The 13815-nt window shown below is 38.4% G+C and overlaps 1 protein-coding gene and 1 long non-coding RNA gene across 5 annotated transcripts in view; one reads left to right on the forward strand and one right to left on the reverse strand.

Moving 5' to 3' along the window:
- LOC111262043 (uncharacterized) overlaps positions 1-2369 on the forward strand; it is a 6689-nt gene extending 4320 nt beyond the window's left edge. For both annotated transcript variants that reach the window (XR_002681341.2, XR_002681342.2), the window contains one exon: positions 8-2369. This is a non-coding gene — a long non-coding RNA (uncharacterized LOC111262043). The remainder of the gene's footprint in view (positions 1-7) is intronic.
- The window catches only part of LOC111262042 (uncharacterized), a 12034-nt gene extending 1985 nt beyond the window's left edge, over positions 1-10049 (reverse strand). The window contains exons 1-12 of one of the 3 annotated variants that reach the window (XM_022836012.2): positions 9620-10042; positions 8848-8938; positions 8320-8469; positions 7962-8196; positions 7335-7501; positions 6572-6697; positions 6076-6378; positions 5428-5638; positions 4971-5084; positions 4456-4694; positions 4033-4187; positions 2912-3602 (exon numbers count right to left, since the gene is read on the reverse strand). In XM_022836012.2, coding sequence (XP_022691747.1) covers positions 3305-3602; positions 4033-4187; positions 4456-4694; positions 4971-5084; positions 5428-5638; positions 6076-6378; positions 6572-6697; positions 7335-7501; positions 7962-8196; positions 8320-8469; positions 8848-8938; positions 9620-9747 — 2217 coding nt within the window. In that variant the 5' untranslated portion in view covers positions 9748-10042 and the 3' untranslated portion in view covers positions 2912-3304. Of the gene's footprint in view, positions 1-2911; positions 3603-4032; positions 4188-4455; positions 4695-4970; positions 5085-5427; positions 5639-6075; positions 6379-6571; positions 6698-7334; positions 7502-7961; positions 8197-8319; positions 8470-8838; positions 8939-9619 lie in introns of those variants that run through there. The other 2 variants (XM_022836011.2, XM_022836013.2) reach the window with 2 other exon arrangements.
- Positions 10050-13815: the final 3766 nt, after the last annotated feature.

Genomic DNA, 13815 nt, shown 5'->3' on the forward strand with positions numbered 1-13815 from the left:
CTTAAAGGGCAAAGGGCTGGTATTCGAGAGCCGAGCCTGAGGAAAGGAATCGCAAGAAGGGCTGTTGCAACAAAATACATGCAGCCATACTCCTCGTGCGCTCCTCCGCTTAACTGAACGAATAGTTATCTTGCACAGACGACCTCATATGGCATCAACATCATCTGGGAGAGCCTTCGCACATCCCAACTGTATAAGCTGAATTGGGTGAAGCCTGTTGTTTTTTTTCAGGACACATCGTGCAATAATCGCTACGTGTACTTGCTAACGGGTACGTTGTTATTTGATGGGCATCTATAACGTCAGTTTGGTTTACCAAAAACTAGGAACTTTTTTAAAACTGTTTAGGAACCTTAGAGCATTGACATGACGCCAAATGTGTCAACCGAACCTGTAGAATAAATCGTATCTTTGATAGCGCCATGGAACGCTCCGAATTGCATTTTTTTTACTGAGTGACGTAAATCAATGTTTTTTACTGGACCTAATCTGTCATTTTGGTAAATAGACCGACAGCACGGCACCAGTACACGTGATTTAAATGCATGTATACACAAAGAACGCTAGTAACGTAAAATATAAAAAAATAATAATAATAACAATAAATACATGTGTAGTTGGGGTGGCTGATGCGTGTGTGGTTTGGCCGCTCGGCCTTGGTAAGCTTTAGCTAGGCTAATAAATGAGCATATGTGCTACTGTCGACTATTTAATTTCCTGCTGTGAGACTGGATAATGAATAATTAGTGAAGCAATTGATATGAGGCCAAATTTAAATACTAACTCTACCTCATTCCGAAGGTCTGTTTCATTCGGTCGAAGTCTTGTCCCATGTTAGAAAATGGGGTCACTGGCTTAAGTGACCACAAAAGAAAAAAAAAAAGAAAAGGATAAACTTGTTCAAAACACCACTGACTAGTTTTTATACCTGTTCGTTTGACGTTAAGTAAATAACCCTCCGCTTCAGTTCTTCTCCAAGTTTGTCATTTGTTTTGATAAACTAGCGAGAGTCTTTAGCTACTCCTGGCCTAGTGAATGCCTCAAAAGAACTTAGAACAAATTTGACAAAAACTTTTTATGAGAAAGATGCGTACCCCGAGATTAAGATAACTGAGTATGCAATGACTCGATGGATCTACTCAATCGTATCGGGCTAACCGAAGCCCAAAAAGGTCACAAAAGTGAATCCATCCGTTCAGCATGCAACGTGCTAATACTCATGATACCAGAATCTGAATGCAACATCTTTTGTCTCATTGCACACATAATAATTTCGAATCTCTGCTTGAGTTTTAGTGGGGTATTTCATTACCAATCAAAATGATTGCATACATTCGGGTGAGGCCGTGCATCGATTGTGTATACAAACGTGGAATTGATATTTGCTCTCAGAGCGGCAGCTTAATTAGAACCCCATAACTTTTTCACACACACCCTAATATTGACTTTATTAGCAGACAGCATTTAATGCGCACTGTTATAGCTGATCTTATGCTTATTCTATTTAAAACTTTTTTATTCTATGTCGAGAAGAATACAGTCTCAGCTTGCGGTGTAAAATTTGTCCTACATTCATAGTATAATTATTCTCTCATGATCTGAGATGTCTGATTGTTTTAGCTATATTTTTTAGCTAGCTAGTTTTAGCCAATAGGAACCTCACGATTTGTTTAACAGCAAAGGGCTGGCAATAACCTGTATCCCTGGACCCACGGGATCTTCTTTTCTAAACTCTCGTTAAATCTTCTAAAATCCTATTCCTTGAAGAGACAGCCTTTGTTTTACGCTGCACTCTCACGTTTGGTGAACATATCTCACATCGCGAAGTAAGCCCAAATTAATTTTAGTTACATACTAAAATTATGTATAAGACATTAATTTAAAGATACGTGACCATATTATAATCCATATTGTGACAATTCGAAAGAATCAATTATTTTGCGCCAGTGGAATACAACTTCACGCTGAAAACTTCAGTGTGGGAAAGCTGATTATGATATGGTCCTTACCACTTTGTTCCGCTGAACCCCCGAATCGTTTTATGGCTGTTCCACTCACAGGGCATGGTCCATGGAAAAGTGCAGCTACTGAAACTGTCCTTCCTCAAGAGTCCTCACCAAATCGGCTTAAATCGAATTCAGCCAATTCAGCTAGAAATAGCAATCTGAAACAGCCGACCTAAGAAAAGGACTATACGCCACTTTCAAATTGTTTTACCTTCAATCTGAGATGTCGCCAAGTGAGCTTCACAAAAAATAGTTCTTTCAGATAGACCCTTGCACTTGAGTGAAACCTCTGCACATGCAGACGGGTTTTCGTAAAGAACTACTAAAATTATATTTTTTAGTCTTTCAACAAAATAACACCAGGATACAAGTGTTACAGGTATCACAGAAGCATTGAATCAATCTTACCTTATTCATTTTAAAGCAGTTTTTTATGGTTTGCAAATGCGCTTACGTTTTGCTAATTCTGGTGTCCTGTTGTATCTTAGTAACAATCTTATTACTAAATAAAATTAGCAAGCCATTTAAATCAAGTAACGCAGAAACGAATTTGCACTTCCAATAAAAATGATGCTGGTGCTCAAGCGTCTGCTATCATATTTGGTCGATTGAACCGAAAGACACTAATTGTTGTTGCTGTTGCAGTAGTCCTTCGTTACTAAACGCGACTGCCTCTCGATAGTTTCGTCTAGGAGTAACGCCTACAAATTGAAAACTAACTGCACTTACAGGTTAACTTCCTTTCTCAGTACTTGATAAAGCCCGCAGTACTGCTTAGCCCTCCAGTAATAGAAGCTAGACTTTCGTAGGCGTACGCTCTACAAAGTTGGTAAATACTACCTATTTAAAATAGGCCTTTCGTCATCCTACGAGCGCATTTAGGCCTATGCAACACAGCCAGTGAATTCATGTTTACATCTATTTATACACATCTATACACATATATCACACACACACACACACACACCATTAACAAGCATGTTTGAACAATAAGCTGCCACGGACATCTAAAAATGTTGCCAGAGCATATTCTATAACCCCTTCCTTTTCGCGTGCGAACTACATTTCCTGCACGTTTTTTTTCATTGTGCACTTTTTTTCATTTTGCACATCTTCGTGCATCTTCTTAACATTCACTAGTTATATGCTTGCATGTAATAGAAGAAAGCAGCCTGACAAAGCACGAATTCATATTAATCCAACAATCACATAACAAGGAGCTCCATTACAAAGGTACCATACGTTTGTTTTATCACGGAATATGTCATGGTTTTATGCTAAGTGCTATACAAATTTTACTATATTGATGAATGAATAGTCGAGTCACACATCAGGTCTTCGATAGGACTTTCGCTTAGACGCAGCTTTGGCGTGTCAGGGGCTTTTGGTGTTGAAAACTTCTTTTGGGATTTATTGTGACGTTCCTCCGATTCAGAGGCGTGAGTCACCACGCGCACGTCCTCGTTACTTAACTCCAGTTCGTCAGTTGCTCCAGGCTTTGGTGCCTGAAGGGAGCTCCCAACGACAGTGAGCGTACCTAATGCGCCATTCTCGACATCACCGTGCAGTTCCTCGTGCATTTTAGTCAGCATCGTACTTCGGAGACGACAGACACGCAATATTTAAATAAGTGTTTGTCTTTGCTTCCACTGCCGTTTATGAAGATATGCAAAGGTGGATTTTTACAGAGTCTCCTAAGCCCGCAAAAAAGTGTATCGTATAATTTACAATAATCATATTTTTACTGGATATATGGAACAGAAATTACCAAAAGAGAGTACCCACCATTCCAATTACAAACGCTACTCTAGTTTTTGTCATCTTTTCTTCGTATCTAATGAGACCAACCGTGTATTGTGACAATATTTGTCGTTAGTTGAAAAATCTTCGCCATGCATTCACTAACTTATTTATTTCAGTTCTTTCAGTGTCAGGTAAGTTTTTTGTAATAACTTGCCGATTTACTTGGGTCATCGAGAGTTCGCATGTTTAAATTGATTAGTCTGATACCTAAGTATTAATTTACCTGCTGTCTGCCTTGCGGGCAAGGCTTGGCCTAACGACACGGCAGTAGTGAAACAGATTGACTAGGGCCACGGAAACGAGAATCTTTAGGAAGAGAAGGGTAACCAGCAATATAATTACGCCTGCTCTCACTGTCCTTGGGAATAATTCGATTCCCTGAAAATAATAGATTTCCTCTAATATTATATTAAATGAATGCGGTAGTAGGCATAAATGAAGGTTATTGTCGGAATTTTTTATTAGCATTTGTCTTCAAAGCTTCAAAATGATAGGCCTAATATTATTCAAATCGTTCATGACAAAAACATGCTATACAATGTAACGGACACACATGGGGGTGTGTTGTAATAAACGTGTTCCTGGCCGCCGGCCAGTGAAGGGTGCATATATATATATATAAAAGGAAGAAAGAGACTTTACCTACCTGTGCTAGTCTATAGGCTAAACTTTTATCGTGGTATCGCACCCCTGTAGGTAAGTGGATACACGTAGCCCTTGGGTGATCCCACCGTGCAGTCACTGGATCACAATAGAGTTGAGCACGTCCATGCAGAATAAAGGAGTCGTTGACACATCGCAAGTATGGCCGAGTTGTATCCAGCACAACAAAGGAATTAGCAACAAGTGGCGGGGCTCCGCACATTGAGCTTCGACACTGGGTCGCTGTGAATACATATAAATGGCTTAACGAAAGATTCAATTTTAGATCTGATGATTTTCCTGAGACTTTATGTATTACATTAGACTGTTCCATTGATAAATTACGATTATATTGAATAGATACGTCATTATATCTTCATAGAAGTACACGTGAAAGCTGCAGCCTAGCGATTATACATATGACATACGACAGCAAAGCATCGATCCGGATAGATGCGCGCAAAATACTTTGAGAAAGTATATATGGAAAAACAAAAATGTCGAGCCCTATTTCTGTACCCGTTTCCTGTCGAAGTCCCGCGTGCTTCTTGCAGTGAACACTGCCGGGTCCGCTTACATAATAGCCCTGTTCGCACTCAAATTTGGAAAACACTTCGCCCTGAGCCATCTTTCCTGTTGAAGTGGATCATCGAAGTACAGAATTAATGTAACGTCAACTGTTGTATAATTAGTATGAGTTTATTAGTGTTAGTACGTTACGTTATATTTGACACAACAGTTATTGTTTAGATATAAAGTTATTTACTATTCCTCAAGCTATGTTTGACGTCCATACAGCGTCAGTCTCGCAAAACGCATAGTATTAAATATACAGTATGTTTGTAAGCCCTAATATTTTTGTTTTTTAATTTTGTAGTGCTATCACAGAACCTTTCTATATTTTTATAGTGAAATCATTATATCCTACTTATTCAGTATTGATGCAGCAGCTACTAATCTAGATATTGTCACCCACCGACATCCTTCCAGGAGGTGAGCCTTTTAGGTAGAGCAGGCCTTCCACAAGATTGTGTTGAACGTACACAAATACCGAAAACAGCTTCACTACAAGGGGTATCCTCGGAGGATTGAGTCGTTTGGCGCATGCCACGAGACGGAATAAATACACCGCATATTCGATTTGTTTTACTACTCAGAACGAGTTTTTCACCCCAAAGGGAACGACTCTGAAATGGGTTTGTTGAAGGTGCCCAGTTAGCAGTGGCATAAAAATGACTACTATTGGAAACGCAAATTGAAATATTATGATTCTTAATTTACATTTATATGCCACCTTGTTAAGCTGGCCAGGCGCTACCCATAGTCGGAGATATAAGTGTTCAGATGACAAGAATTGTTCGTGCCTGTTAGAGAAAGCTACTAAAATAGATACGAATTTTTCATTATCACCCACTATTTACACCTTTCTCAGGTGTATATGCAGACTGCTAATTATTTCGCAGGAAAATAGAAATTGTAAATAGGTATAACTGCCGAAATTCATGTATTTCTGCGTTCGTTAAGCGTCATGGGCAAAACAATCAATGAGATGTTAGATAAGTTCTATGTAGCTTCTAGAGCTATGGTTGGTTTAAAAAAATACAGGATTCGAATAATTACTTACGAATTCATCCAAGTCAAGAGGCGTGCTCGATAAGAAAACGGGCGTCGCATTCTGATCCTTTTTGTTAAGTAAATTTATGTTGTTTTTCTCAGTAGCGTATGCGCGCGAAAGGTTCAACTTTGCTGACCTCAGCGTCGCATTCGGCACTGCTGATGCGGGTGTCATAGTTGTGCTTGCTTCTGATGTCTTCCTTGGAGCCGCCCAAACTCGGTCCAGATTGTGCACGTCCATCATCCACGATACGAATTTTTCTTCATCTTTGGGGTCTACTCGTTGATCGTCAAGTATCGCGTCCTGGCCATCCTAGATTAGAAGATTCCAATTGTAGTCAGCACTTATAGAGATAACAGGTCGAATATGCGGCTGATACTGTTTCTTTCTCGTCTCAAAGTAAACGTATTGGTCACCGGCGTCGAATCCTGGGTTGTTTGTAAAAAAAAAGTTATCACACAGTAAGATACGAAGTTTGCGATAGATGTGAGTCCTGCGTGCCTACCTCCGTCTCGTCGTCGATGATAGAATTTCTTTGTGATACCGGCCAAAAATTGCCGCCTCTTTTCAAGCAATATTCCGCAGCCTCCCCGTAAGACATCTTATGAGGCGTTGCCTCATAGCACATGCTCTGAAATACACACAGCCGAAGACGAGACTTAAAGATAATGTGAAACAGAAGCCCAGTACGAGGATCAGTATAGGTGAGATTAGTGAAATCTAATCGAGTCATTGGGATAAGTGTAGACTGAAATTAACCAGGTTATAATTAGGATTGACCGAAAAATCATATGACCTATGCATTTTTTCTTCCTACTTATTGAACATCCTAACGGTGCTGTTGTTTTAGCCTAAGCAGAAATCGCTCTCAAAAAATCCGTTGGATACATTAATGCAGATTCAGCAGTTCTTATTATAACCTATGAACATCGGTCACACGTTAAAAAGGCTTAATTTTAAGGTGGACGTTTGTTTAGATCGGTTCCCAAGGACGTTTGATCTTACTTTAGGACAAACTGAATGCTCATGGCTATCCTTATAAGTCACGGTCATTTTGAGTGGCAAATCCAGATGATGCTGCATTTTATCAAAAAATCAACTTGATTTTTAGGGCGGCTTAATGACTCCTTGGACAAATATAGCATCGTTTTATGAAGCCACTTTAAAACTAAGTCTTAATATGTTTGTTTTTTTCTGTTTAATCACAGTTGTGTTGTAGTATATGTTCTAACGAACGACATTAAAGGTTAAACGGATGACACGATTACCTCAAAACTTTCAATTTTATCGCCGGATTCACCGCAAACGTCCTCAGGTGATAATAGGTCCTGTGAGAAGACGCTTATTTCGCACAATTGAAGGAAAAATCCATGAAAGGCTTCCACGGAGACCTGTACGTAGCGACCCCTAACTGTACCAGACCAACCTAGTTTGTCTTGTATAATAAGGGATAGCACGTGTGGGAAAAGAGAATGAGACAATTATAGTTTTGATCTAAGTTCAGCTGTTAACATGTGCGTATGATACTTATCAAATAGTCAACACTAGATAATAATATTGACAATAGATAATAATATTGAGAAATATCTAAAGCGGGTAGTAACTCAACAATAACGATTACATAGTAGCTATAAATATATATAAAATATATACAATTTCACAAATACTAAGCACCTTGAGAGAAGTGAACATATTATATTATCATAGTACGTTATATAGTACGTCATGTGTGATGTGATATGACGTACGCATTATAGTACGTCATATCACATCTTAGGAAAAAAATACTTTGAATCTTTTCCCTGTTTGCAACTGCCTGCAACAATTTGTAGGACACTTAGTAAGTATACTTACACAGACCCTATTTGTAACCCAAAATCTTCCCTTGATCATACCTTCTTCGTTGGCGATGCGATTGCTAGTATAAATATCATTTGCTCTTCTGACGGTAGGGCCTTCTTTAGTGGTCGAATTTCCATTGCTTCCACAGGAAAAATATCGCGCCCCAATATCATCCAGATCGATCCCTGTCCAACGCGTACACGGCCAGCTGCTATTGATTCGGTGATCGACGACTGATATAGACACGGTTGCGTTTTTCAACTTCATACCGAAACGTACTTCCACCACCTGGGAAGGTTTGGAAGGTAAATAGAAATTGTGCTCCTGAAAGACGATAGCTCGATATATCCTTCCATCGAGCTATAACAGTAACTGTGTAACTTACGCAAAAACAAGTCGTGTCATACTAACGTTAACAACGACGTATTCCTCAAGCAGATCGACCCACCATCGGTGTAAACTTCCGAACGCAGTCTCTGCGCACGTACTATGCTCACCGTCAACGGCCAATTTGGCTGTCTCATCGCGGGAGCTCATTCCAGTAGGCTTGCGAAAAGCCACCTGCAAAGTCCGCAGGATTAATCGAATTTATCAATACGGAGACTCCGACCGAAACATGAGTTACGTAGCTTTGGATTAACATGTGTGTGCGTTGGGGAATTAGAATTTTCTCAGGACACAACTCGAAATTTTTGTGATGGGAGCAAACAGCATACTCAAACCGTGCAAGCGATATACGTCGGGTAAAAGGTAAAAGTTAGTTTTAACGTATACAGACAATAGAGAATGCCACGTGGCTTTTACGAATAAAGCACACTGGCTACTCTAAAGCATCTGTTTTAGATTTCTCTAGTAATATCAATACTAATAATAATAATACCGACGATACGGTAGAGCTTTGCAAAATAAACGGAAGAAGAATAAACTGACTTCTCTTACGCAGTATGGAAGACCTGGTGAGTCCCATTCTGAGTTACTGCAGCGCAAAGAGGACCGACCCAGCATACGATATCCGGGATCACACTCGAACCTGTATACATAAATCAGTAATAATTGCCCCAAAACGTGACGGCAAAAACCGTTATTCAGCATAAATTTCAAGATAAATTACCCTTTTTTAGTTTTATTCAAGAGGCAGTGTTTATATTTTTGATGTTGTGTATCTTATGGTTGATGCTATTGGCTTTGGTACGAAAGTATACAGATCCTTTCTTTTTCGTTGAAAAACATAAATGTCCTCAATTCTATCGCAAATAAGGCGGATTTTGTTAGTCTGGATTGTACGGCGTTCCAGTCTTAGGCATGTTAGGTTATACGTTGAAAAGCATTCCAGCATTCCTAGTTATCTAAGCTTAACTATGTTTGGTGAAATTTATTAATAAGCTCCTTCAACCAAGGTTTAAATTCAAGGAATATACCAGAAAGGTCATGCATAGTATCGTTTTGTCCAATATCAAAAAACGTCGTTCAGGAGCGTGAGAACGTATCTTTGGGCTTCGCAAAATTCATGAACAGTCGTATGCCCCACTTCGACGACAAACGTCTGTTTGTCGGATACATACGATCATCTAAAGATATGATGCGTTATAATCTCTGATTTTTACTTTGTAGTTGCAACATGCTGACGAACTATGACAGCGATATCTATGATACAGGAGTTTGTAAAATGTGTATGTTTAAAAACTAGCTAAATAGAAGATCGCCCACTTACGTCACCGACGCACCCTCTCGAAAATGTTCATCGGACGTGTACACCTTAGCGTGTGCTGGACTCCCGGGGAATCCACATGATTCGGCTACATGTAATGCCGCGGCAATAGCTACCAAAAACGGAAGCATTTTGTGCAAAATCCGTGAACGAATTTATCCTGTTCAGATTTTCCGCCTTGCACTGGAAAACCGTTACAGCCACATATTGAACAATACAAAAAAAACCTTCAATAATCTTTAGAGCTATTCACGACCGCAGTAAGTATATCGAATTTGATGATATCCTTCAAATACTTTAGTTCACGGAGAGCGGCACGAGGCTTCCATCTAGCAAACTCGGTGGAGGCTAGACGGTCAGTGTTGTCGCCATTTGGCCGTTACATGCCAGGTTGTTGGTGACAGGACGATGTCTGTATCAATGGTACGGATGCACCATTGATATAGACATCGTGTAGAAAACATATCGGGTCCGAAAATGTGAACAGATGAGCGAACAAATACTTGGTTCGACGTGATAGTATGTGTACAGCACGCACTTTGGTGCTGTACGTCAATATAATGTAATATAATCATCAAAGCACGAACTGCACGAGACGTTCACATGCAATGGTATAAACTATTTGCACCTAGTTATAGCTACAGTAGAACTGATACGTACGGAAAACAAATGGCAGCATAAAATAAGCTTTTCTGTCATTGCAACAATAAATGCAAAATCCTATATGGTAGACTACAGTAACTTATTCGTTGAATCATTGTAAACATTGGATGCTGTTCTGTTCAGAAATTATCCACAAATTCGATGTGGCTAATACTAACTATCAACTGGTAGCGATTATAGTTTAGAGGAGAAATCTCTCTATACAATAAGTTCATTTGGTAAAATATATTTGTTTTTACAAATAGTATCGGTCTAAAAAGTTCTGTCAAACAGATTATATGTTTGTAATACGCATAAATAACTCCGGAATTTGTAAGAGTAGCCTCTATTTTCCAGCATAAAGCATCCATTGCTAAATGCGCCGCTTATATAAGCCCTATAAGTTAGTGTTTCCATGTGTTATTGCACCTCTCGTACGTTTAACCTTCCTAGATTCTTAGATTTTCAGAGCTTTAAACTTACCAGCTGCTCTGATATCAAGTCTGGTGAACTCTTCGTATCATTGGCATTTGGATAAATGTATGAGTGCTAAATCTAAAATCCTGCCGACAGGCGCAAAAATGTAATCTGAATGTCTGACGTAAGGAGGAATAGTTTGTGAGGACTGGATTTTCCTAAAACGGTTGGAACATCCAAATCCGAAGGATTTTCAGCTCCACGCAATAATCACAGAAATAGATTTTCACAAACAAGATATTGAACTACCTCGAGTCTAAATCATGAAATATTACTATGGGGTCATCTAGGAACAGGCCCTAACATAACAGATGACACTTTAGTTACCTGTCAAAAAGGCAAGTTTACATTACGAATTGTCAGCCCTGATGTAAAGTACTATTTGTCATGTTTCTTTTAATCGCTTGTTAGCTATTTGACCTGTAGGTCTAAATTATCCTAGTTTTATGTCCGGTATTACCGTTAGGCATTCTGTCAGACGGACGGCTGACTCTCGCCACGAAACGAAGTCTGCCCACGCTTGGATTCGAACCCACATCACCGTCCGTCTCTACGTATAACAGAACTACCAAGACCGATCTGTGGATATTGAAGAACTTGTCTGGATTTTTTTTATAACAGTGATTATAAAATATAATAACGCTAATAATATACCGTGGCCATAGTTAACCATTTGCCAATGCTCAATGATAGTTCATACTTACTATAGCAACGCACTCAGAAGTGTCTATTAGCCATCTTAATTACATCGTCCGCAGATGCATCAGAATAATTAAACAATCAAAACAAGGCATCAATGTTATCGAAATAATGTAATCAAATTTATTGACATCAGGTAATGGAATTGCGTAGTGAAACAACGAAGTTACGAATACAAGATGACAGGAAGGCTGCAACAAGAAGGGTACAATGGGACTAGAAAAGCAACTGCAACAAAATACTGAGATCGATTCATAAAGTGCAGTGAGTCATAAAACAATTGTAAGAAGTTCATGTTAGCAAGCCGGCTTTAGGTCGAAAAGATTTCAACTTACATAAGTTTTGTTGGGATAAGTAACGGGACAGTTGGATATCAACTAGTGGATATGTAGGGTACGAATAATGCGTGAGAAAATAATAACGAAGTACATACATTTTGGGTGCGTGTCAGCAAACGTTGCTTATTTTAAATCTGAAGCCTCGTTCAAAATTACTTGAACTCCACTGGAACGTAAAGGTTCTTAGATATAGTTTTTCAGAAAACACCTTAAAATGGGTCTTTTTTATACGACCCGTTTATATTAAAACTAGCTCTTATACAACTTCGGAAGTATAGTTGAAGGAATAGTCAAACTTTATCTATTGCTTTTGAATTTCACAGTAAATCTATTGGAGTTTAAATGTGCTCTTAATTATTCGGAACGGTGCTCAAGACAAAATCCTTATTTTTCATACACATCTTTGCCTTTGGCTTATGTCAGTAGATTTTAAATATTAACTTGAGCTTCACGTAGAATTTCCGTACGATATCAGCGTGCTCGCTGAACCTGGTTCTACGTACTTGACTCTCACTAAGAATATCAAGCGTAGAAGACACAATTTCCGAAGACACCAAATAAATAACGGAACTGGCTATTCAATGGATTGTGGAATGGAATGGGGCTCGATCTCTTTTGTTAAGTTAAGCGAATCCTGTAAATAAATTGCTATAGATCCGTAAGGGCTGACTATATTTTCTGTACGAATTAGGGAAACCGATTCTATATACTAACGGCTAAAAGTCGCTATACGTTTATTTATTTATCGAGCTTCAATAGACCCCTAGAGTAGGCAGGTTGGGCTAATTTTTTCGGGTCTCTAGAGTTTCATCTTGGAAAGATCAATGCGAAAGATGGAGCCGATAGGTCAAATACTTTTTCCAGTGGACGTTAGTTTTCTCCTATAAAACATCATGTTGATTTGGTTATTCGTAAATCGACAGCAGCAACTTCTGACCCATTTTCCATGTTTGAAAGAAGCGCCGCGTCAGCGTTGAAAAACATCAGTGCGACCCCCAGCATGATCTACTTCAATATATCGTCTGTTCTATATATATAAATATATATATAATGCCGTTATTCAGTATATATAGTCGTCGTTCAATATGTATAGTGAAAATTGTGTTGTGTGAACACGTAAACTACACAAGCGTTGCATGAAACGCTATGTTTGTGCGAATTCCCATTAGGTTATATCTATTAGGGAAGAACTAACCGTTACTTGATGTTGTCCCAATTATGAATATCATTAGCCTTTTACTTCTAAACAAGTCAAACAAAAAGTATTTTATAACGAAACGAGCCCAAGGCAAGGCTCGCAGGTGGCGTTGTAATAGGTTACGAAAAAGTAAGCGGCGTTAGAACAATGGTCTTAACTAGCTTTATTTTTAGCTACGAACGCGGTAGCAAACCCATTTGGTTATAGTGACCTTCCTGTCGAATTTCATTAAATTTTGTAGAATTTTATTTTATGATTGAAAAAAACATTCTCTGGCATTTGCTTTAATAGAGATGATTTTTACGTTAGTCTTATCGTGTTCACTGAGGTGTACTTATTTATTTAATATTTTCATAGCCTTTAAATTTTCGTTATCAATGCTACAGGAGTATTTAGGCACATCAAACATTTTATATATATCCGGATTTTCCCAAGTATATATTACGTCGCTGAATTAATTTTAATGTGTCCATCTTTTTTATTATAGTCAAAAAATATAATTTCATTTGTATTCGATTTGCAGTTTACTTCCATACAAATTCGATGCCTCATATTGTATTTAATTATTTAATTTGTTTTTATACATGTATTTACTATAAAATATTATATCGGTTTATATGATAACATTATTTTTATGTTTACATTTCGTTTGGTACCCATAAATTACATTGATTTGTATAGGTGATAACAATTTAATTTTTCTTTCGTTCTTTCTTCGTTAGAATCGTTTTGGTGGATTCGGCTCAACATTTAAATCTAGCTATATAGCCTAACCACTCATTTCACTAATAATGCGGAAATCTTTGAATTAAACTTTCCATAGCTTCTTCAGTTTAGTATTTCCT

This window comes from Varroa jacobsoni, unplaced genomic scaffold (genome assembly GCF_002532875.2).
Source record: "Varroa jacobsoni isolate VJ856 unplaced genomic scaffold, vjacob_1.0 scaffold_623, whole genome shotgun sequence".
NCBI classification, from domain to species: Eukaryota; Metazoa; Arthropoda; class Arachnida; order Mesostigmata; family Varroidae; genus Varroa; species Varroa jacobsoni.